The 23,815-nt window shown below is 48.6% G+C and overlaps 1 protein-coding gene and 1 long non-coding RNA gene across 3 annotated transcripts in view; one reads left to right on the forward strand and one right to left on the reverse strand.

Annotated features, from left to right (window-relative positions):
* The window catches only part of LOC309534366, a 292,267-nt gene that overhangs the window by 160,285 nt on the left and 108,167 nt on the right, over positions 1-23,815 (forward strand). The gene's annotated exons all lie outside the window — the stretch shown is intronic.
* The window catches only part of VSTM2L (V-set and transmembrane domain containing 2 like), a 101,868-nt gene continuing 95,138 nt past the window's right edge, over positions 17,086-23,815 (reverse strand). Inside the window, exons 4-5 of one of the 2 annotated variants that reach the window (XM_082226301.1) lie at positions 19,268-19,553; positions 17,086-18,373 (exon numbers count right to left, since the gene is read on the reverse strand). In XM_082226301.1, the coding sequence (XP_082082427.1) occupies positions 18,366-18,373; positions 19,268-19,553 (294 nt within the window). In that variant the 3' untranslated portion in view covers positions 17,086-18,365. Of the gene's footprint in view, positions 19,554-23,815 lie in introns of both variants that reach the window. The other variant, XM_082226300.1, reaches the window with a different exon arrangement.

Genomic DNA, 23,815 nt, shown 5'->3' on the forward strand with positions numbered 1-23,815 from the left:
ATTAAAGTATTCAGGTGCCCCGAGTCACTATGTTGACCATATTTGTTTGTAGGTCAAGGTGGGAGTCCTCAACCATGTTCTTCCTGGCTTACAAATGAAGTGAAGTCAGATCAAGCAGGTAGGAAGTTGTCCTTTGCCTTTGGCTTCTGCCATCTTTCCCTGGACACCTTTGTCCATGTTCTCCTTCTTTTGACAAGGGCGTTTTTGAAGTGGAGCAGCTCCTGCAGGCGGCAGGGCTGCTTGAAAGAGCAAATAGTAGAAAGCAAGGAGAACAGACCCCCAAATCCCTGGCTGAAATCGCGTCTGAATATAAACCACTCAGATGTGCACTAGCAAGGGGTGAATTGGTGATGTGAAATGTGGATTTTCCGGGTGAGTCATGAATGGCATGCAGAGTTAATGCAAAGTAGCTGCCTTTCTTCCAGAGAGTTTGGGGGGGGGGGGGTTGCACCAGGTCTGTGTTGATATCTGACTACTTCAGTAAAAACTTCTGTCATGTCTCTTCTAACCTGTGCTCTACGTGGGGCTACCTTTGAAGGTGACCCGGAAACTGTAATTAATTCAGAATGCGGCAGCTAGACTGGTGACTGGAAGTGGCTGGTGGGACCACAGAAACACAGGTCTTGAAAGACCTACACTAGCTCCCAGTATGTTTCTGAGCACAATTCAAAGTGTTGGTGCTGACCTTGAAAGCCCTAAACGGCCTCAAAGGCCCAGTATACCTGAAGGAGTGTCTCCACCCCCATTGTTCTGCCTGGACACTGAGGTCCAGCTCCGAGGGCCTTCTGGCGGTTCCCTCTCTGCGAGAAGCCAAGTTACAGGGAAGCAGGCAGAGGGCCTTCTTGGTAGTGGCGCCCGCCCTGTGGAACGCCCTCCCAGCAGATGTCAAGGAAATAAACAACTATTTTACTTTTAAAAGACACCTGTTTAGGGAAGTTTTTAATGTCTGACGCTGTATTGTTTTTGATATTTGCACTAACATGGGGATGAATCGGTGATGTGAAATGTGGATTTTCCGGGTGAGTCTGGATGGGCCCTAGTTAGGGATGCTTGACTTTCCTGTAGGTTAAAAAAAAGTCTTGCAGTTTTCTGAAATCCTTGTCTTGCCAAATATCTTGGCTGCTGCTGGATTTCAAGAGGATGGAAGCATGTGCAGATGCGTAGGGAATGTTGCAGTTTTGCCACCACGCAGTGAGTCCGTGCAAAATCCGTCCTTGTTAGCTTGAAGCAAAGAATGCAGATATCTTCTCCCTTCCATCCTGCACCATCTCAGGCCAAGGAAATTCGGTGCTCCCTTCTTTGGGAATGTGAGGAGGTGAAAAGGCATGGTTCCTTCAGTTGGAGAGGCAAAAAACCTGACTGCGTAGATTTTCAAGAGACTGATGAACCCCGAAGCAAAGAGTGATCCGTTACCCAGGAGCAGCCCAATGCAAAACTTTGCCACCTGCCTCCTCGCTTCTCCACCAATTATTTATCGCAGGCAATCTTTGCAAACTCCGCCACCCATTAATCTCGTTGCTTGGTGGAACCGTTCAAAATATAGTGTGATTTTTAAAACACGGGGGGGGGGGGGAGAGAGAAATAGGATGCCACTCTTTCTAACAACGTTGCCATTAAATGCTTGGACTTGCTTTCGAAATAGTAGATCTGTCGGAGTCGTTATTCTGCAGCCATGAATGGCATGCAGGGTTAATGCAAAGTAGCTGCCTTTCTTCCAGAGAGTTGGGGAGGGGGTTGCGCCAGGTCTGTGTTGATATCTGACTACTTCAGTAAAAACGTCTATCATGTCTCTTCTAACTTGCGCTCTACGTGGGGCTACCTTTGAAGGTGACCCGGAAACTGCAATTAATCCAGAATGCGGCAGCTAGACTGGTGACCGGGAGTGGCTGCCAGGACCATATAACACCGGTCCTGAGAGACCTACATTGGCTCCCAGTATTTTTCTGAGCACAATTCAAAGTGTGCTGACCTTGAAAGCCCTAAACGGCCTCGGTCCTGTATATCTGAAGGAGCGTCTCCACCCCCATCGTTCTGCCCGGACACAGAACCAGCTCCGAGGGCCTTCTGGCGGTTCCCTCCCTGCGAGAAGTGAGGTTACAGGGAACCAGGCAGAGGGCCTTCTCAGTGGCGGCGCCCGCCCTGTGGAACGCCCTCCCACCAGATGTCAAGGCAATAAACAACTATTTTACTTTTAAACGGCGGCCCTGTTTAGGGAAGTTTTTAATGTCTGATGCTGTATTGTTTTTGATATTTGGTTGGAAGCCGCCCAGAGTGGCAGGGGAGACCCAGTCAGATGGGCGGGGTATAAATAATAAATTATTGTTATTATTTTCTCTAAACTAAAAAATTCCCAAATTCTGCCCCCTTTCCCCCTGGGGGGGTCTCTCCACCCCTTGATCATTTCTGGCAGCCCTTTTCTGAACCCCTCCCAACTCTGTGATATCCTCATTTGTTGTGTTTCGATGGTACAAGAAAGTGGGAGGGAGGGAAAGAGATGGAGCGGCAGGAATGTCTAGTTAGTTCCTCAACGAAGGTGGAAAACAGACCTGGTGGCATATTAAAATGGAGCAAGCAGACTCTTCTTTTTTTTCTATCTCCCTGTATTTGATTTCTGGGTCCCCCTGGGCACCTCTCCTCCTTCCTGGCCCATTAAGGGCTTTAGCATAAAAGGTGAGGCTTGTCCACATCACATCTATTGATTACAGAGCAAGGTTTACAGCGCTACAGATGAAGCAGCTGTCAGAGGAAAGGCAGATTTTTCTGGTGTCGTTTGTTAGGGAATAAAAGAGACATTAGAGCATCAAAGCCTCTCCGCGTGTCAGGATTCCCGGGAGAAGGTCGAGGGGAGGGGCACGGGCTCTTGTATTTTGTTCTCCAGCAAATGGATCGGCTGCCTTTCCCAGGGAGGGCCGCTTCCGATAAATTGAATCCAGGGCTGTGATCCAGAAGAGAAGAAAAAGGATAATCTTGTCACCTGAATGAATGATGGCAGTTCACACTGGGCCTTCATACTCCAGGTAGCCGCGGGGACAAGCAGCCACCTCTCCGTGGCGCTGGAGAAAGGGGGCAAATTAATGTTTTCCTCCCTTTCTGACGGAGCCAGCCAGTTAGGCAGGGTGAGGCCACTGCTTCAGGCAGCAGAAGCACCCCAGGGGGCAAGGTGGGGTCCGTTTTGGGCAAGACCTCACACCAGATCGGCATAACCTTGCCCCAAATGCCTATGGCAGTGCAACTTCTCCCCCAGTGGGAACAGAGGGAGGGAGGTGGGATGGGGATAGGGGTGGCAGCAGGGTAAAACGGGACACCCTGCCCCACTTTCTCATCGCACTAAAACTCACCTTGCATCTAATGACGCTGAATGTTGGAAGATTCAGGTAGATAAAAGAGTCTTTCAAGCAGGATGTAATCCACTGGGAGCAGTCAAACACAACATTCCTTGTTTTCCTAGAGAAGACATGTGTTTCCTCCTGGGCTGGAGCATCCTTCCTCTGCATGTGACTAGAGGTGGGCATGACCTTACCTGTCCAGGTAACAATAGGACAAGGCATGCTGCCAATCTTTCTGACTTCCTCCATTGTTGGAGTAGTTTTTTAACTAGGACTGCTCTGCTAGCATTTCAGCTAGCAAAAGCCCTGGGATTATTCCCCCATATGGAATCTATTTGTATCTATGTCTCCCTTCAGGAATCCAACTGAGTAAACTTCTTTTATTGACTTTGAATAGAAGTGTCGTAGAATCATAGAATCATAGAATCATAGAGTTGGAAGAGACCACAAGGGCCATCGAGTCCAACCCCCTGCCAAGCAGGAAACACCATCAGAGCACTCCTGACATATGGTTGTCAAGCCTCTGCTTAAAGACCTCCAAAGTAGGAGACTCCACCACACTCCTTGGCAGCAAATTCCATTGTCGAACAGCTCTTACTGTCAGGAAGTTCTTCCTAATGTTTAGGTGGAATCTTCTTTCTTGTAGTTTGGATCCATTGCTCCGTGTCCGCTTCTCCGGAGCAGCAGAAAACAACCTTTCTCCCTCCTCTATGTGACATCCTTTTATATATTTGAACATGGCTATCATATCACCCCTTAACCTCCTCTTCTCCAGGCTAAACATGCCCAGCTCCCTTAGCCGTTCCTCATAAGGCATCGTTTCCAGGCCTTGGACCATTTTGGTTGCCCTCCTCTGGACACGTTCCAGTTTGTCAGTGTCCTTTTTGAATTGTGGTGCCCAGAACTGGACACAGTACTCCAGGTGAGGTCTGACCAGAGCAGAATACAGTGGCACTATTACTTCCCTTGATCTAGATGCTATACTCCTATTGATGCAGCCCAGAATTGCATTGGCTTTTTTAGCTGCCGCGTCACACTGTTGGCTCATGTCAAGTTTGTGGTCAACCAAGACTCCTAGATCCTTTTCACATGTACTGCTCTCAAGCCAGGTGTCCCCCATCTTGTATTTGTGCCTGTCATTTTTTTTGCCCAAGTGCAATACTTTACATTTCTCCCTGTTAAAATTCATCTTGTTTGTTTTTGCCCAGTTCTCTAATCTGTCAAGGTCGTGTCCTTATTATTTTATTCCCCCCCCCATTTTTTTTAAATTTTCCACCAAATTTTTAAACACACAAACAAACATAAATCCTAACCTTATTAAAACTAACCTTATTAATGTTGTTCGTGTCTTTATTCTTTTAAAAGGGATTAAATGGAGTTTACCAGGATCATACAATTTAATCTGAGACGGACTGAATTGTATAACAGTGAGAGGCTCACACGAGCCTGCAACCAGCTATCTGCTGTGCATGTAAAGGGGAATGTAAACTCTGCTAAGTAAAGGAACTTGCTAGAGCAGGTTAGGAAGGATATTAATAAACAATATATTGTCTCCTGCCACCCTGAACATTCCCACTCTTCACACAGTGAGCAGTTGAGCTGCGGAACTCCCTCCCTCATGAGGCTGTGATGGCCACCAAGTTGGATGGCTTTGGAAGAAGATTTGGCGAATTCATGGAGGAGGAGAGGCTTCTCCATGGCTATTGCCACAATGGCTCTGCTGCGCCCTCCACAGCTGGAGGCAGCGATGCTTCTGAATCCTGGACGTTGGAAACCGCAGGAGGGGAGAGGGCTGCTCTTGTGGTCAGTTTCTGCTTGTGGGAAGAAGCATCTGATTGGCCACTTTGAGAACCGGAGGCTGGACTAGATGGGCTGCTAGGGTAGTGCCAGGTATGCGTGCAGGAGCCAGGCCCTGTGACCAATAGGACTTTGCAGGGCTGGGGCCTTCCTAAGTTTGTTCTGAAGAGGCAAGGCGTGGCCACACAGGTGAGGCCGATGGATAACTCACAGCACCTGGTGGCAAGAGCTGGGAAGGGATATAAGGTCTGCATTTCCCTTCAGCTCTTTTCCACAGCAACACGTTCCCTGCCTTGCTGCGTTTGACTACTTGATCCTTGATCCTTGGACCCCTGACTCCTTGACCCCTTGCTTCTTGATCCTTGGACCCCTGACTCCTTGACCCCTTGCTTCTTGCTTCTTGATCTTCTTACCCCTGACTCCTTGACCCCTTGCTTCTTGATCCTCGTATCCCTGACTCCTTGACCTCTTGCTTCTTGCTTCTTGATCCTCGAACCCCTGACTCCTTGACCCCTTGCTTCTTGATCCTCGTACCCCTGACTCCTTGACCCCTTGCTTCTTGATCCTCGTACCCCTGACTCCTTGACCCTTTGCTTCTTGCTTCTTGATCCTCGTACCCCTGACTCATTGACCCCTTGCTTCTTGCTTCTTGATCCTCGAACCCCTGACTCCTGGACCCCTTGCTTCTTGATCCTCGTACCCCTGACTCCTTGACCCCTTGCTTCTTGATCCTCGTACCCCTGACTCCTTGACCCCTTGCTTCTTGCTTCTTGATCCTCGAACCCCTGACTCCTTGACCCCTTGCTTCTTGATCCTCGTACCCCTGACTCCTTGACCCCTTGCTTCTTGATCCTCGTACCCCTGACTCCTTGACCCCTTGCTTCTTGATCCTCGTACCCCTGATTCCTTGACCCCTTGCTTCTTGCTTCTTGATCCTCGAACCCCTGACTCCTGGACCCCTTGCTTCTTGATCCTCGTACCCCTGACTCCTTGACCCCTTGCTTCTTGATCCTTGGACCCCTGACTCCTTGACCCCTTACTTCTTGATCCTTGGACCCCTGACTCCTTGACCCCTTGCTTCTTGATCCTCGGACCCCTGACTCCTTGACCCCTTGCTTCTTGATCCTCGGACCCCTGACTCCTTGACCCCTTGCTTCTTGATCCTCGGACCCCTGACTCCTTGACCCCTTGCTTCTTGATCCTCGTACCCCTGACTCCTTGACCCCTTGCTTCTTGCTTCTTGATCCTCGAACCCCTGACTCCTTGACCCCTTGCTTCTTGATCCTCGTACCCCTGACTCCTTGACCCCTTGCTTCTTGCTTCTTGATCCTCGGACCCCTGACTCCTTGACCCCTTGCTTCTTGATCCTCGGACCCCTGACTCCTTGACCCCTTGCTTCTTGATCCTTGGACCCCTGACTCCTTGACCCCTTGCTTCTTGATCCTCGGACCCCTGACTCCTTGACCTCTTGCTTCTTGATCCTTGGACCCCTGACTCCTTGACCCCTTGCTTCTTGATCCTTGGACCCTTGATTCCTTGACCCCTTGATTCTTGATCCCTGGACCCCTGACTCCTTGACCCCTTGCTTATTGATCCTCGGACCCCTGACTCCTTGACCCCTTGCTTCTTGATCCTCGGACCCCGGACTCCTTGACCCCTTGCTTCTTGATCCTCGGACCCCTGACTCCTTGACCCCTTGCTTCTTGATCCTTGGACCCCTGACTCCTTGACCCCTTGCTTCTTGATCCTTGGACCCCTGACTCCTTGACCCCTTGCTTCTTGATCCTTGGACCCCTGACTCCTTGACCCCTTGCTTCTTGATCCTTGGACCCCTGACTCCTTGACCCCTTGCTTCTTGATCCTTGGACCCCTGACTCCTTGACCCCTTGCTTCTTGATCCTTGGACCCCTGACTCCTTAACCCCTTGCTTCTTGATCCTTGGACCCCTGACTCCTTGACCCCTTGCTTCTTGATCCTTGGACCCCTGACTCCTTGACCCCTTGCTTCTTGATCCTTGGACCCTTGACTTCATGACCCCTTGCTTCTTGATCCTTGGACCCCTGACTCCTTGACCCCTTGCTTCTTGATCCTCGGACCCCTGACTCCTTGACCCCTTGCTTCTTGATCCTCGGACCCCTGACTCCTTGACCCCTTGCTTCTTGATCCTTGGACCCCTGACTCCTTGACCCCTTGCTTCTTGATCCTTGGACCCTTGACTCCTTGACCCCTTGCTTCTTGATCCTTGGACCCCTGACTCCTTGACCCCTTGCTTCTTGATCCTCGGACCCCTGACTCCTTGACCCCTTGCTTCTTGATCCTCGGACCCCTGACTCCTTGACCCCTTGCTTCTTGATCCTCGGACCCCTGACTCCTTGACCCCTTGCTTCTTGATCCTTGGACCCCTGACTCCTTGACCCCTTGCTTCTTGATCCTTGGACCCTTGACTCCTTGACCCCTTGCTTCTTGATCCTTGGACCCCTGACTCCTTGACCCCTTGCTTCTTGATCCTTGGACCCTTGACTTGATGACTCCCGTCTCTCTGACCTTCGGACTCTTGGCTTTCTGACTCCTGGCTTCTGGACTCCCTTTCCAGCTCCCACTCCGCCATCTTGCCCCCACTCCCGATGTCCCCAGATGGGACTTATCAATCGCCTGTGAACCGGACAGTGACAGGTAGCCTTGGGTAGCCCTCTCCTCCTCCATGAATTGGCCCAATCCTCTTTCAAAGCCAGCCAAGTTGCTGGCCATCACAGCCTCCTTTGGGAGAGATTTCCATCACAGTTTAACTTGGCGCTTCCTGAAGGACTTCCATTTATGAATTGTGTCCCATAAACCATCCGAAAGTGGTACTCAGAAGAAGCCCTCGATAGCCCTCTCCTCTGCCATGACCTTGTCCAATCATTTAAAGACATCCACATAATAATAATTTATTATACCCCGCCCATCTGGCTGGGTTTCCCCAGCCACTCTGGGTGGCTTCCAACAAAATATTAAAATACCATAAACTATTAAACATTAAAAGCTTCCCTAAACAGGGCTGCCTTCAGATGTCTTCTAAAATTCTGGTAGTTGTTTTCCTCTTTGACGTCTGGTGAGAGGGCATTCCACAGGGCGGGCGCCACCACCGAGAAGGCCCTTTGCCTGGTTCCCTGTAACTTGGCTTCTCGCAGAGAGGGAACCGCCAGAAGGCTCTCGGTGCTGGATCTCAGTGTCTGGGCTGGATGATGGGGGTGGAGATGCTCCTTCAGATATACTGGACCGAGGCCGTTTAGGGCTTTCAAGGTCAGCACCAACACTTTGAATTGTGCTCAGAAAAATACTAGGAGTCAAAGTAGGTCTCTCAGGACCAGTGTTATATGGTCTCAGCGGCCGCTCCCAGCCACCAGTCTAGCTGCTGCATTCAGGATTAGTTGTAGTTTCTGGGTCACCTTCAAAGGGAGCCCCATATAGAGCGCAGAGATAACAGAGATAACCAGAGCATGCACCACTCTGGCGAGACAGTCCGCGATCAGATAGAGTCTCAGCCTGCGTACCAGTTGGCCACCTCTTCCAGGAACAAGTTCCATCTCAGCTTTGCTCATCGCAAAACAAGACACAAACTGTTGGGCGGGGTGTGTTTGTGTGAATGAGACCAAATTTAAATGTGCTTAAGGGGGCGGGAAAAGTCACACTGAGCTCCCTTTGGCCGGGGAGGTGGCTGGACACAGGATCGGGAGAGAAGGGCCCCCACATACTGCTTTCTTCCTGAGGGATTCATCCTGCTCCCTGGAACTTGGGTAGGCTACAGGTGGCAGAGCAGGTAGGAGGAAACTCAAGGAAACCCCCCCAAAAATATATATATTACAACCCCCTCCCAAAAAAACCTGCAGAGGCATCCAACCTTCAGGTTCTGTTTTGAAGCAAGAGGCAGAAGCTTGCAAACTGGCAGCTGAGGGATGCCTTTAAAAATCCAGTGCAAAGCTTTGATTCTTTTTTGGTTTGCAAATGGAGCAAACTTAATATGCAAAGCACTAGCTGAGAATAAATAGGCAGCGTGAAAATGTCATTTCCACACAGTCACTTTTCTGACCATTATGCCGCTTCAAACAAAAGCAATTTACTCTGCCTATAATAAAGCCAAGGTGATAACGAAGCTCTTGAGTCACTTCTGCCCCCTCCCCCGCGGCCCTCGTCCTCCCAGCCAGACACCACCATAAAAATGGGAACATGAACCATCCTGCCTGGAGCCTTCAAGCTTCCCAGAGAATTTCTAATGGCACCATAAACTTAGAGAAACATCTTGTTTCCTGTGCAAAGAGGGCCATAACCTGGGCAGGGGAGCCAGAGGTGGGAAAATCAATGCCTTGATGGGACGGTTAAGCTGGGTCACAAGTCTATAAGAGAGGCGTCAAGGGGAGCAGAAAGGGGGGCCTTGTAGGGGTCACTGTGGGTAGGGGTCATCTCAGGGCGTCCCATGATATGCAGAGCCACTGTTTAAATTCTTTTGTATCCTTAACCGGATGTCCATTTACAGTTCTATCCATCTATCAGATAGATAGATAGATAGATAGATAGATAGATAGATAGATAGATAGATAGAGGATAGACTTGTAGAGTTGAAAGGGACTTCTAAGGGTCATCTAGTCCAACCCCCTGCAATGCAGGAACCTCAACTAGATCATACATGACAATGACCATCCAACCTCTGCTTAAAAATTTCCAAGGAAGGAGAGTCCACAATCTCCCAAGGGAGACTGCTCCACTGTCCAAAAGCTCTTACTGTCAGAAGGTTCTTCCTAATGTTAAGTCAGAATCTCCTTTCTTGTAACTTGAAGTCACTGGTTCGAGTCCTACCCTCCAGAGCAGGAGAAAACAAGCTTGCTCCATCTTCCATGGGACAGCCTTTGAGATATATGATGATGATGATTTTGTCATTTATACCCCACTCATCTTTCTGGATTTCCCCAGCCACTCTGGGTGGCTTACAAGACATAAAACCACAGCAAAGCATCAACCATTAAAAACTTCCCAATACTGGACTGCCTTCAGGTGGCTCTCATATCTCCTCTCAGTCTCCTCTTTTCCAGGCTAAACACGCCCAGCTCCTTCAACTGTTCCTCATAAGCCTTGATTTCCAGACCCTTGATCAACTTGGTTGCCTTCCTCTGCACACTTTCCAGCTTGTCAACATCAGGGCTGTCTTAAGCATATCCAGCGCTGTGGTGCAAAGATCCTGTGATGGCCTGGGAATCTGATTCAGAGGCTGAACCTGAGGAATCCCAGCCTGCACAGGAGTCCCCGCCTCCTGTAACCAACTCCAGGGAGCTGGCAGCTGTTACAGATTACAATCGTGGGAATAGGCATTTGACCTTGCAGGACAATGTATTCAGAAGCTTTGTTGTGTGCTTTCTATAAAACAAATGCCCTACTGGAACAGTTACATGAGAAGGTGAATTTGATGGCGACTTCGACTGGAAATTTTGAACAGGCAGTGGGAAATTTTGAACAGACAGTGGGAAAATATGTGGAGCCCACCCAGGAATTAAATCAGGAGTGTGTCCTGACAGAACAGGCCCAACAGGAATATGAGTTTTCGGATTTGACAAATGAACTTGGAAAAAGCCAGATTTGGAAAGAAAAAGTTTGGTTTGGCTTGGAAATGGGGGGCTGGATTGACCCCCCTATGCTGGGATGTTAGAATCATAGAATCATAGAATCATAGAGTTGGAAGAGACCACAAGGGCCATCGAGTCCAACCCCCTGCCAAGCAGGAAACACCATCAGAGCACTCCTGACATATGGTTGTCAAGCCTCTGCTTAAAGACCTCCAAAGTAGGAGACTCCACCACACTCCTTGGCAGCAAATTCCACTGTCGAACAGCTCTTACTGTCAGGAAGTTCTTCCGAATGTTTAGGTGGAATCTTCTTTCCTGTAGTTTGGATCCATTGCTCCGTGTCCGCTTCTCTGGAGCAGCAGAAAACAACCTTTCTCCCTCTATGTGACATCCTTTTATATATTTGAACATGGCTATCATATCACCCCTTAACCTCCTCTTCTCCAGGCTAAACATGCCCAGCTCCCTTAGCCGTTCCTCATAAGGCATCGTTTCCAGGCCTTTGACCAGTTTGGTTGCCCTCCTCTGGACACGTTCCAGTTTGTCAGTGTCCTTCTTGAATTGTGGTGCCCAGAACTGGACACAGTACTCCAGGTGTGGTCTGACCAGAGCAGAATACAGTGGCACTATTACTTCCCTTGATCTAGATGCTATACTCCTCTTGATGCAGCCCAGAATTGCATTGGCTTTTTTAGCTGCCGCGTCACACTGTTGGCTCATGTCAAGTTTGTGGTCAACCAAGACTCCTAGATCCTTTTCACATGTACTGCTCTCAAGCCAGGTGTCCCCCATCTTGTATTTGTGCCTCTCATTTTTTTTGCCCAAGTGCAATACTTTACATTTCTCCCTGTTAAAATTCATCTTGTTTGTTTTTGCCCAGTTCTCTAATCTGTCAAGGTCGTTTTGAAGTGTGATCCTGTCCTCTGGGGTGTTAGCCACCCCTCCCAGTTTGGTGTCATCTGCAAATTTGATCAGGTTGCCCTTGAGTCCATCATCCAAGTCGTTGATAAAGATGTTGAATGAGACCGGGCCCAAGACAGAACCCTGTGGCACCCCACTAGTCACTCTTCTCCAGGATGAAGAGGAACCATTGATGAGCACCCTTTGGGTTCGGTCAGTCAGCCAGTTACAAATCCACTGAGTGGTAGCATAGTCAAGACCGCATTTTACCAGCTTCTTTACAAGAATATCATGGGGCACCTTGTCAAATGCCTTGCTGAAATCAAGGTAGGCTACATCCACTGCGTTCCCTTCATCTACCAGGCTTGTAATTCTGTCAAAAAACGAGATCAGGTTAGTCTGACATGACTTATTTTTCAGAAATCCATGCTGACTATTGGTGATCACAGCATTCCTTTCTAGGTGCTCACAGACTGTTTGCTTAATGATCTGCTCCAGAATCTTCCCTGCTATTGATGTCAGACTGACTGGGCGGTAATTATTTGGGTCCTCTCTTTTCCCCTTTTTGAAAATAGGGACAACATTTGCCCTCCTCCAGTCTGCCGGGACTTCGCCTGTTCTCCAGGAATTCTCAAAGATGACTGCCAGTGGTTCTGAGATCACATCTGCCAGTTCTTTTAATACTCTTGGATGCAGTTCATCTGGCCCTGGAGACTTGAATACATCTAAACTAGCCAAATATTCTTGTACTATCTCCTTAGTTATTCTGTGCTGTGTTTCCTGTGTTTCCTGTTTGGACTTTTCAAATCTGGCAATGGGCCGTGAGATGTTTGGGATTGTGGGGGCTCTTAATTTTGGAGGGTCTTTGAAACATGTTTTTAAATACCATATGGAATTCAGTGTTGAATATGGAAAAGGGGCTGATCTGTCGAGAACGGTTAAAAATATTGCCAAGCTGGAGTTACCACGAGCTGGAGACAAGGGAAAATACAGTTACAAATATGAAGAAGAGCTGTGGAAGGGACATGGAAGAGACTTGAGGGCCTCGGATATAAGGTTGCCAGGTTAATGGGCTAGATTGATGGGATAATAAGGACTGACAAAACCCGGAACCAGGAGGAAGGGACGTTGGATGAAGATTGGATCTGTTTGTATTTCTTTTTTTTACCATTAGAACTGCTTTATAAAATTGATGAATGTCAGAAAAATGTTGGAATGAAATTACTCGGCTCTAGTAAAGATGTTTAAAGAATTATGAAAGAATACTATGGTTATGAGAAGTTGGTAAGGATAAGATTTAAGTTTTAAGTTTTAAGGTTTATTTTCCTATAGAAAGATAAGATTAAAATAGTTTAGGGTAATGTAATGACATAATATTATGAAATATGGAAAGTATTTGCTGGGATAATTAATAACTAGGATACAAAGAAAGGGAGGAGGAGGTCAAAGAAAGAAGGTAATGACAGTTGAGGATTGGAGAATAATGAATTTGTTTTTAAATGTTCTTAATTGTTTGTGGTGTATTTTTCTATTTTTTTTTCTGTATCTTTTTCTTATTTTTGAATTTGTATTCGTATGGTTGGAAGGGGTTTGTTTGTTTTTCTTTTTAACATTTGTTAACTAATTTTATTTTGTATTTTCTTCTGCTTTTATTTTATTTTGTAACACTTTGAAAATCTCAATAAATATCTTATAAAAAAAAGAGAGAGTGAGTGAGAACCGAACCTGGGACCTTTTGCACGCATGGGAAGCAGACGCTCTCCCACTTTCCCAGACTGCACAAGCTGCAACCTGCAACAGTTCCGTTTCCCCGGCAGTCAGACTCCCTTCCGAGAGCATCTCCTGGCACCTGGATTCCAGAGCAGAATCATGGAACTGGAAGGGACCCCGAGGGTCATCTAGTCCAACCCCCCTGCAATGCAGGAATCCTTTTGCCCAACAAGGGGCTCGAACCCACGACCCATGAGATTGAGAATCCCGTGCTCTACCAAACAGAAGCGGGAGCAGCCCCGGGTTCAGAGAGTGAGGGTGAATAAAGAATGGACAGTACTTAAAGAGTATTAAAAAAATTATTGTGATAACAAAAATCTCCTGGCAGACCTTGACAGATTCTTGTAATCTATAGGTGATAAATAACAGAACATCTTGAAAAGAATTGGGAGAACGAAAAACAACAACAAGGCAGTGTGTGTAAAATAACAAAATGAGAAACAGTACAATGAGAATAATCAGAAGTTTATTTTATGTATTCCATGTTTCATTCTTTTCTTTTGTTTTTCTGTATAATATGTGTATGTAGTTTGTATATATTGTATTATTGTGTACTGTTGTGTAAGCGAGAGTAACCCCATGTTCAGAGATGCTGCGTGTGGGTGAGAGAGGTCAGCAAAGAGTGCTGTGCATTGTCCGCACCATGTGCCAGCGGTGTGCAATGCTTCTGCATGTGCAGGCTCTTCTCCATCCGGTTTCCCCCTCCTTGGTCCTGCCAGGGCTGCTGCACCTTGACAGCTACAAGGGCAGGCAGAAATCAAGCGCTCCCCCAGCCCAGAGATGTGGTGAAGTGGGAGGGGGCTTTGCAAAGTTCCTTGCTAGCCTGTGGCTCTGCTTTTATTTGCATTTCCTCACTGGCCAGGCTCCTGCGTCTGGAATGCAGCATGGAATTGCTTATTTATTCCTCTTCATTTGGAGGCGGCGGGGGGGGGGGAGCCTCCCATCAGCCTTGGGCAAACCTCAGCCGGCCCCCACTTTCCACTCTTCCGCCTCTTGCTGGGTGAGACGTAAGTTTGCTTGACAGGAGGCATAAGAAGGGCAGACAAAGCGAGAAATCACCGTCCGGGGAAGATAGACAAGCGAGGCCTGGGGACGGTTGCAGAGAGGCTGTGTATTTCTTTCCTGACAAGACCGTCAGGGCTACTTATGGAGCTGTGCACAAGTTCACCCCCCCCCTTCTCTCTCTGCGTAACGGGGTGATTGTGGGGCAGAGAAGAAGGAAGAGAGATGGCCCTGGTCTACCGAGGTCTGAGCCTCTGCCTCTCTTTGGGACATCTGGGGAGATGAAAAAGGATCTGGAGACAAAGCCTCCATCATCATCTTATATTATTATTATTATTATTATTATTATTATTATTATTATTATTATTATTAATGAATTAATTTAAATTGGAGCGTATGAGGTGTGGGGACACGTTGTGCTCCTTCTGGGGTCCTTTGTCCACCTTTGGTCCCCATCCTGCACTCAGGTCTCACCTGTGGCTCCTAGAAGCTGTCAGCATGCGACAGCAAACACACCCCAGGAATGGCTTTGACTGGCTGGCGAAACCAGGTGAGGGGATCCGCTGGGTCTCAAACTATCTGGGAGTTAAGAACTTCCCCTGCATGCGAAGACAGGCTCACCGGTGGATGGGCGAGGCCCATAGTGGGCCCAACCGCCAGGAAGGTGGGTTCTGCCTGTGCTACAGAGGGAAGTGAGGGACACCTGGGAAGGTAGCTCATCCAGGAGAAGGAAAACTCTGACCCTAAACTTCCCCTGCCTTTGTGGCAAAGACTTTGGGAGTAAACCCTGAGGGAAAGTCCGTACCCTCAGCCTTGTGGGAAATCTTTGGGAGAAGAAAAAGCTAAGGTGTAAACCCTACACAGGGACGCGGGTGGCGCTGTGGGTTAAACCACAGAGCCTCTTGGCTTGCCGATCAGAAGGTCGGTGGTTTGAATCCCCGCGACGGGGTGAGCTCCCGTGCTCAGTCCCTGCTCCTGCCAACCTAGCAGTCCGAAAGCACGTCAAAGCGCAAGTAGATAAATAGGTACCGCTCCGGTGGGAAGGGAAACAGCGTTTCCATGCGCTGCTCTGGTTCGCCAGAAGTGGCTTAGTCATGCTGGCCACATGACCCGGAAGCTGTACGTCGGCTCCCTCGGCCAGTAAAGCGAGATGAGCGCCGCAACCCCAGAGTCGGCCACAACTGGACCTAATGCTCAGGGGTCCCTTTACCTTTACCTTTTTAAACGCTGCACAAATCCAGAGGGGATTCCCTAAGATGGTTGGGTGATGCCTCCTGGCAGCTCCTGCAGCCAAAAGTAATTCAGAAGCATTGCTACGTCCAACTGTGGAGGGAGCGCATGGTCATAATGGCCAGTCGCCGCTGATAGCCCTTTCCTCCATGAATTGCTACAATCCTCTTTTTAAGTTATCCACAGTGCAGACCCACCAACTGTCCTGTTTTAAGCGGGACATCCCAGATCACAGCAGCCAATCCTGTCTTCTGTTTTTGGTTTGGCTCTCTGGCGTGAGCACCAGACCGAAAGATGAGTGTTAAGTTGTGGGTGAACATATCAGATGACACAGCGATTCTTCAAACAGCTTTTGTTTATTCACAGGCCAGAACAGAACTGAACTGAAGGGTTCAGTCAGCCTGCTTATATAGAGGTCCACTACAACGTAACTGTAACAATTTTCTAAAACTATCCAATCACTGAATGTCACTTTCGATCCCTTATTTGCATAACTATCTACAGTATCCCTCTGCTGGCCCAGGGTGAAAACTTCAGTACATAACAATGATCACTCTGGCGATCGTCATCAGCCAAAACGCCTTCCGGTTCAGGGCTCTGGCACGACTCTGTTGATTACCGACTGAGGCACAGAGGCTTGCCTTACTCTGTGCTTAACCCAAAGCTGTAATGGAGAAGCAGGATCTTTGGCGTGTTAATTCTGCAAGTCCCTCCATTCCATGCTCAGGTTGTGTGTGTGTATAAAATTATAAATCCTAAAGTCGCCGCAGTCTCCACTGAGCTGCATTCCCACACCCCTGGAGTCTCCTGGCCTCAGCAATTTCTGTGCATGTAACACTGGTCTCAGAAATAGGCTTGTGTTTCCTGGAGAAGGAAATGTGAACCCTTCCATCCCCAACTCAGGTTGTACATACGCATAAAGAAAACCGCAAATCCTAAATGCACCACAGTCTCCGCTGACATTCATTGCAAGGAAACTGAACCCTGGGTAAAAGCCTGAGCTGCTGGAAACCCTCGCCACTTGGAGATTAGCAAGCACACGACAATATACCGTATTTTTCGCTCTATAAGACGCACCAGACCACAAGGCGCACCTAGTTTTTGGAGGAGAAAAACAAGAAAAAATATATTCTGAATCTCAGAAGCCAGAACAGCAAGAGGGATCGCTGCGCAGTGAAAGCAGCAATCCCTCTTGCTGTTCTGGCTTCTGGGATAGCTGTGCAGCCTGCATTCGCTCCATAAGATGCACACACATTTCCCCTTACTTTTTAGGAGGGAAAAAGGGAGTCTTATAGAGCAAAACATATGGCATTTGCCTCCTTCCCCAAACCACCCACCCACAGACCCACCCCAGTCATGCCTGACGGGCTCCCAGGCTCCCGGTCACTGCCCTCAACTTCTTTTCCATGACACTTCAGAGTGTGCCCAGGCGCGTTTGATACGAATGAAGACTCGGAGATGGCAAGCCCATTTAAAGAACTTTATTCGCTTCAGCTGGTTACAGACTGGTTTGTGTGGTGCAGGTAAGGGCAGGGCATTGTGGGAAAGCTGCTTGCCTCCCCTCTTAGTGCAGTGTAGGGGGCTCCTACCCTGGGCCTGGAGTCACAGAGCTGTAAGGAAGGGGTCGTTACTCGTAGCCAGCTAGGCTGGCCCTCTGCCCAGAGGCAGCAGCAGCAGCAGGAAACTGTATTCTTGATGAGACACACATTGACCTCCCTTGGCTGGCTACCTTTCCCTGCACCAGTCTTGCCTGCTTCTGCAAACAACCTCCCCCGAGACATAGCAAATAGAAATATATACAAGAAGAATAGGACGGGTGTATGTGAAAGGGGCTTGTGGAACCGGGTGGTTTGGGCGTCTGGTTTTGAAACCCAGAAAATTGGCATTTCTTATGCAATCTGCATTTTATGCTCTCGTTTTGGGGGACCAGAATTGTTTCAGTCAGGAGCCTTGGCATCCCCAGACCCCGCTCTAAGGATTGATTTTGCAGGGCATTGGACTAGGTGCTCTTTTGGGTCCCTGCAATTCTGTGTGCCCATGAGTTTTTGCCAAAGCTAGGGTGGCAGCCACCTGTGGGCGTCCACTCCCACAGGGGTGGGGTCTCATTCCCCCCCAGAAAGTATCCACCCAGGTGGGTCTATATTCCCAGGTTGCCCACAAATTTGACTCTACTGGTTCTCCGGCGTGGCCTCCACATCCAACTAAGGTCTGCTTCTTAAGAGATTTCTTGTTCTCACTTCCAGCAACTGAGATACAAAGACCTCGCTACAGTTGTGTCCGTGCCCCTTCTCCAGGGAGTACATAAAAAAGAGGATCCCAACCTGATCCCAAACTTTTCCCAAATTAAAAAAAAAAATCATAAGAAGCAGTGCTGAGAATTTAATCCGCCACCCACCATTTGTGTGCTCAATAGCCAGTGATTGACAGCTCTTGGACCTGAGCTCCACATCAACTTTTCCAGCTGGCAAATTGTCACCATATTTTTGTGCTCTAGTACCAGATTGCAGCATCACTCTAGAATAGTATCTGGGACATAGATTGGAGTGGAGTGCTTAAAAAAGAACACAGCAATGCATGAAATCACTGTGCAAATTTGGGTGTCGTAAGAGACAACCAGTTTTATAATGGTGGCCTCCCGTGTTTTTTGAGATGGGATTTCCAGGGGCCAGCACCCCCAAGAATGCATCCTGCTGGTTCTCCACACGGCTACAAAGAGGTGCCACTTGGAAAACTCATGGGGGCTGGGTCAGTGTCCTGGGAATGCAGGAGGGAGAAACAGTCAGTTATATTTACAATATACAGTCATCAACTTCATAGTTACACAGTTTGATACTAGTGAATTAAAACGGATGGTCTAAACGGCATCCCTCGGGCGTCTCATTTTACAAAGCAAGGCGGAGCATCTCCGGGGGGTTCACAAATGGCATAAGAAGCTAGCAATGCAAAGGTGAGGAGGGTCAGGCCCAGGTGTGGCTTAAAGTGTCCCCAGAGCTGGGGGAAGGTCCAGCTTTGAATTAAACCTCCTCACAGCAAGGCAGGTGGCCTCAGGCCCATGTTCGGACACCCTAAATGCTTCCAAAAAGACAATCAGAGAAGACAGTCCTGCTTGGACGCCTGTAAAGGTGCCAGGGGGCATCCACAGCCGTGTTCCTTGGGGAAGATGCCCTCTCCTACCCATGTGGACCCAGGCAGTCAGCAGGACAGCGTAACCCGGCCAACTGGGCTCCCTCCGTTTAAATCCACCCTGGAGCGGCTCCGTGTCGTCTCCGGAGTCCCGGAAGCAGCCCATTGTCCATTCAAGGGGAGAAATTCATAGTTAGAAAGGAATGTTAAAAATACATATCTATATGACCGAGTGGAAGGGATGCTGACAATGAGGTTCATGCGGACGGGGCGACTCTAGTTTGTGGCATTCGTTTTACATCGGTTCCTCAGCAACCTGGCCCAAATACGGACTGGCCACTAGGATGTCATGTTCCCACCACCCAGTGGGATGGGGCAGGTGTGTGTGTGTGTGTGTGTGGAAGAGTGGGGGGGGTGGAGGAGGGAGAAACCCCATTTAGGCCATTCAGTAACACAACTCGGGACGCAACCCAGTCTAGAGGGCACAGGACGCATCGTCCACGGAGCGTTTCTTGAGCTCCTTGCCTGGCTTGTGGTGCTGGTGGTGTGGGTGGGAGCCGCTCAGTTTGCTGTGGTCGGAGAGCTGCAAGCCCAGCAGCTGGGTGTCTTGCAGGTGCCCGGTGGGGGAGCTGTGGCGGTGGGGCTCGGTGGTCTCCTCTGGTTCCACCCGCAGGTAGGCCTTCACTTTGTGGTGGCGGGCTTTGCTGTCGCTGAAGTCGATGACACGACACTCGTAGGTGCCTTCGTCCGTCGGTTTGACCCGAGAGAGCCGCAGCTTGTGGGAGATGTTACTGCCGACCACTTTCACGACCTGGAGGAGGTTGCAGGGGTTGGGCAGGGCAAGGGAGAGAGAGCACAGGATTGAAGCCACTGCAGATATTCAGGTCCCGACACAAAACTATTCCCAGACTCATCCCTACCCAGCAACCATTTTTATTCACAGCAGTGACAATACCTGCAAAAGTCATGTTGGGTTGTATCCAATAAACATCTCCTCAGAGTAGACCCAATGAAATTAATAAACCTCACTTCATTAATTCCAATGGGTCTACTATGAGTTGCACTAATATTGCATACAACACAGACTTTAATTGGCTCCAAAAGTCAAGGGGAGACCTTGTTGATGTTTCTATATGCAGAAAAAGGCTTTTGACAATAAAGAATGGCATTTCCTTTTTGGAAACTCTTAAAGCTTTTGATTTCAGATTTGCAACAGACAATGGATTTAAGCCATTTATTCAGATTCAAAAGAAAGAATTCACACTAATGGGAGTTTATAAAAAAAGGTTAATCTGGCAAAAGGCAAAAGGAAAGGATGTCTGTTTAATATTTCTCTTAGCTTTAGATGCCTAAGCAAGTAAAATAAGAGTAAATAGTGTATAACTGGGGTAAAAATCGAAAAGTAAATAAATATGTGTGGCCAGTGTCACTGTGACGCTAACTAAACCAGGGCAATCTTTTACTGAAATGGAATTAGTAATAACTGAATCTGGTCCCTTAGCTGGAAGGGAAAAAGTGAAAAATGTGAAATCAATGTAACTGCTAATTGAGGAGTCGAAATAAAAGAAAAGATAGAATATAGTTGATGGGTGAGAGCCAGTAAGATATGCGGGAATAAAAACAAGAAGACAGAAAATATTTGGAATTATGTGTTTCTAGACAATGTACTGCCTCACAACGGGGAAAAGTTACATTTTTCTTTCCTAGGCAGGATTTCTATAATAAAAATTGTATTGTTGCCGACTAAATTTTCTTTTTCAGCCTTTGCCAATAAAAACATCCAATCAGCAAATAACAAAATGGCAATGATTATTCTTAAAAATTATTTGGAAGAATGGAAAGAAAGAAAGGTTTAACGGCCATATTTTATATGCGGATGGGAAGAACAGGGGAGAAGTATCAGCACCAAACTTAGAGCTGAGCTGCAGCATAAAAGCAAGTTGTGCAAATACAGCCAGTTGCACCAGGTCTGCAATATGGCAAGAAACGAAAGGGTGAAGCAGCCCCCATCGTGGATGGAGGGGCCCCTTCTGCTCAAGAATGTAGTTTCTGTAGCTGATTTGGGCTGAAATAAAACCAGGAGACTGAACATCATGTGTGCATATGAACACAGGCAACGAGTTAGATCACTGCTCCTTCTAGCTCACTATGGTCTACTCTGACTGGCAGGGATTGCAGCTGGAAGACATTCCCAGCCTCACCGGAGATGCCAGTGGGAGGCAACCTTCTGCACCTTTCTTTCCTCTAAAGAAAACAGCACACCGCGGCAAGATAGTGCAATCACAACTTGCACCATTTTAACCATGTGTGCTTGAAGGTCGGCTGGTTGAAATGGCTCAACTTAAACCCAAGCGAGGTGTAGAGCTTCAAAGCTCATGTTGCACTTGCCAAAGGAAAGAGCTTTTAAGCTCTCTGCATTGCTGGTGTGTGCGTGGGGCGGGAGGCAAGTCCTGTTCATTGTGCCGGCTCTGGGATGCTCACGCAAAATCTGGCAGGGCAACCGAGTTGCCGCAAGATCTCATGTGAGCATCCCTAGCCAGCCAGGGCCTGCGCACTAAGCTTAAAACCTCTTTTCACAGCAGGCTGGTCAAAATAGGAGCTCTCTGCCTTGCTGGCTGGGAAAGACACACTCTGCACATGGGCTCTGGGAGCATGGGACTTTCTCCTTTTCCCCTCCACTCACCCAGTAGCCATGGGATGGCTCCAAGGGTTGGGGCGTCGTGTATGCGTAGAATCCTTGGAGCCAAACCATAGATAAGATTCGAACATGATATAAGGTAAAGGTACCCCTGACCGTTCGGCCCAGTCGTGACCGACTCTGGGGTTGTGGTGCTCATCTCGCTTTATTGGCCGAGGGAGCCGGTGTACAGCTTCCGGGTCATATGGCCAGCATGACTAAGCCGCTTCTGGCGAACCAGAGCAGCGCACGGAAACGCCGTTTCCCTTCCCGCCGGAGCGGTACCTATTGATCTACTTGCACTTTGACGTGCTTTTGAACTGCTAGGTGGGCAGGAGCAGGGACCGAGCAACGGGAGCTCACCCCGTCGCGGGGATTCAAACCGCCGACCGTCTGATCGGCAAGTCCTAGGCTCTGTGGGACAAATGTAAAGGTAAAGGGACCCCTGGCCATTAGGTCCAGGCCTGGCCGACTCTGGGGTTGTGGCGCTCATCTCGCTTTATTAGTCGAGGGAGGTGGTGTACAGCTTCCAGGTCATGTGGCCAGCAGGACTAAGCCGCTTCTGGCGAACCAGAGCAGCACACGGAAATGCCGTTTACCTTCCCACTGGAGCGGTACCTATTTATCTACTTGCACTTTGACGTGCTATCGGAATGCTAGGTTGGCAGGAGCAGGGACCGAGCAACGGGAGCTCACCCTGTCCCGGGGATTCGAACTGCCGACCTTCTGATCAGCAAGTCCTAGGCTCTGTGGTTTAGATCACAGCGCCACCCACGTCCCTTTTCGAATATGCTATATTGAGCTGCAAAGAATTTTATCCCCTCCAAGTCTTCCCACACACTAAGGCCTCACGTAACCAATAGCCAATACCTCCCTCTGACACCCTCTTACACATTTGCCTCACCTTGATGTGACCGGAATTATGGCCAGCCCTCCTAAGGTCTAAGTTTGCCATTAGGGAGCACGCCTCAAATTAAATGATATAAATAGGATATCCTGTTTATAAGGCTCTGGAGGGCGTGGTTTTCTTTATTGAAGAAAAATATTTTTCCCTGTGTTTTTCTACCTCGTTCCATCTTGACGCACTTCATAATTTTAGCCAGTCCCTCCTTGGTGCAATTTGTGGTTTTTCAGGTTTCTTCCATTTGCTTGTTTGCTTAAAGCCATGCTGGTTTAATTGATTTTAAGCCACCTTGAGCGGTCCGAGGCACAGAGGTTATAAATAATAAGCCAGAAAAACCCTAATCACAGACATTCAGCTAAAGCAAGCAGTGGGCAGGACTCAGCAAACTCCACCAGCCCAAGGATTTGATAGCCATGTTCAAATATATAAAAGGATGTCACATAGAGGAGGGAGAAAGGTTGTTTTCTGCTGCTCCAGAGAAGCGGACACGGAGCAATGGATCCAAACTACAAGAAAGAAGATTCCACCTAAACATTAGGAAGAACTTCCTGACAGTAAGAGCTGTTCGACAGTGGAATTTGCTGCCAAGGAGTGTGGTGGAGTCTCCTACTTTGGAGGTCTTTAAGCAGAGGCTTGACAACCATATGTCAGGAGTGCTCTGATGGTGTTTCCTGCTTGGCAGGGGGTTGGACTCGATGGCCCTTGTGGTCTCTTCCAACTCTATGATTCTATGATTCTATGATTTCTGCCTGCACTGGACTAGATGACTTCCCTCTCTGCCATTCTCTGCTCTCCAGCAGTCTCTTCCCAAATGGTATTGGGGCCCCCACCCCACCCTGTGACTCCACCATGGGGCCCTTCTCCCCACGCCCCCCTCCATCGCCAGAAGATGAGATCCAGACCCCTCCAATGCGAGGCGCCCCGAGATCGATGCGGAATCGCGGGAGCTAATTAGCTTTCCTACCAAATTGATTCGCTCTCAGTATTTATCACCTAATGAAATTTAAGACTTACTCACTAGCCTGAGCTGCTGCTGCTGCTGCTGCTGTTATTGGGCTGGGTCAATAAATCAGATTTTATTACCCGCCCGGAGGCTGCTGGCTCTGCTCCCTTTAATCACGCGGGATGCTAAAGGCGTCCACCCTCTCTCCCCACTGCCCTTGTCTCCATCACCTTTGTTAGCTCAAGATTTTATAGCATATAGGTAATGGGATCGGAGTCACACAAAAACCCACCGTGTTTCTGATGGGCTAAGGATGTGGAAAGAAGGAAAGACGGGCTGGACTGATCTGAGCGCTGGGCAGATTTACTTGGAAAAGGCCTTTCTTGAAATCAGAGCGGTCAACAGGGGATGGAGAGGAGAACGGCTTTTGCCTCTAATCCTGCACCTGGCCTCAGACACCTCGGCACAACCTTCCTCGCAAGGGGTTGGACTAGATGATCCCGCAGGTCCCTTCTCAGGGTACCATTTGATGGCTCAATGTCTCAAGCA

Source organism: Podarcis vaucheri, assembly GCF_965113315.1.
Source record: "Podarcis vaucheri genome assembly, chromosome: 6".
In the NCBI taxonomy this organism is placed as follows: Eukaryota; Metazoa; Chordata; class Lepidosauria; order Squamata; family Lacertidae; genus Podarcis; species Podarcis vaucheri.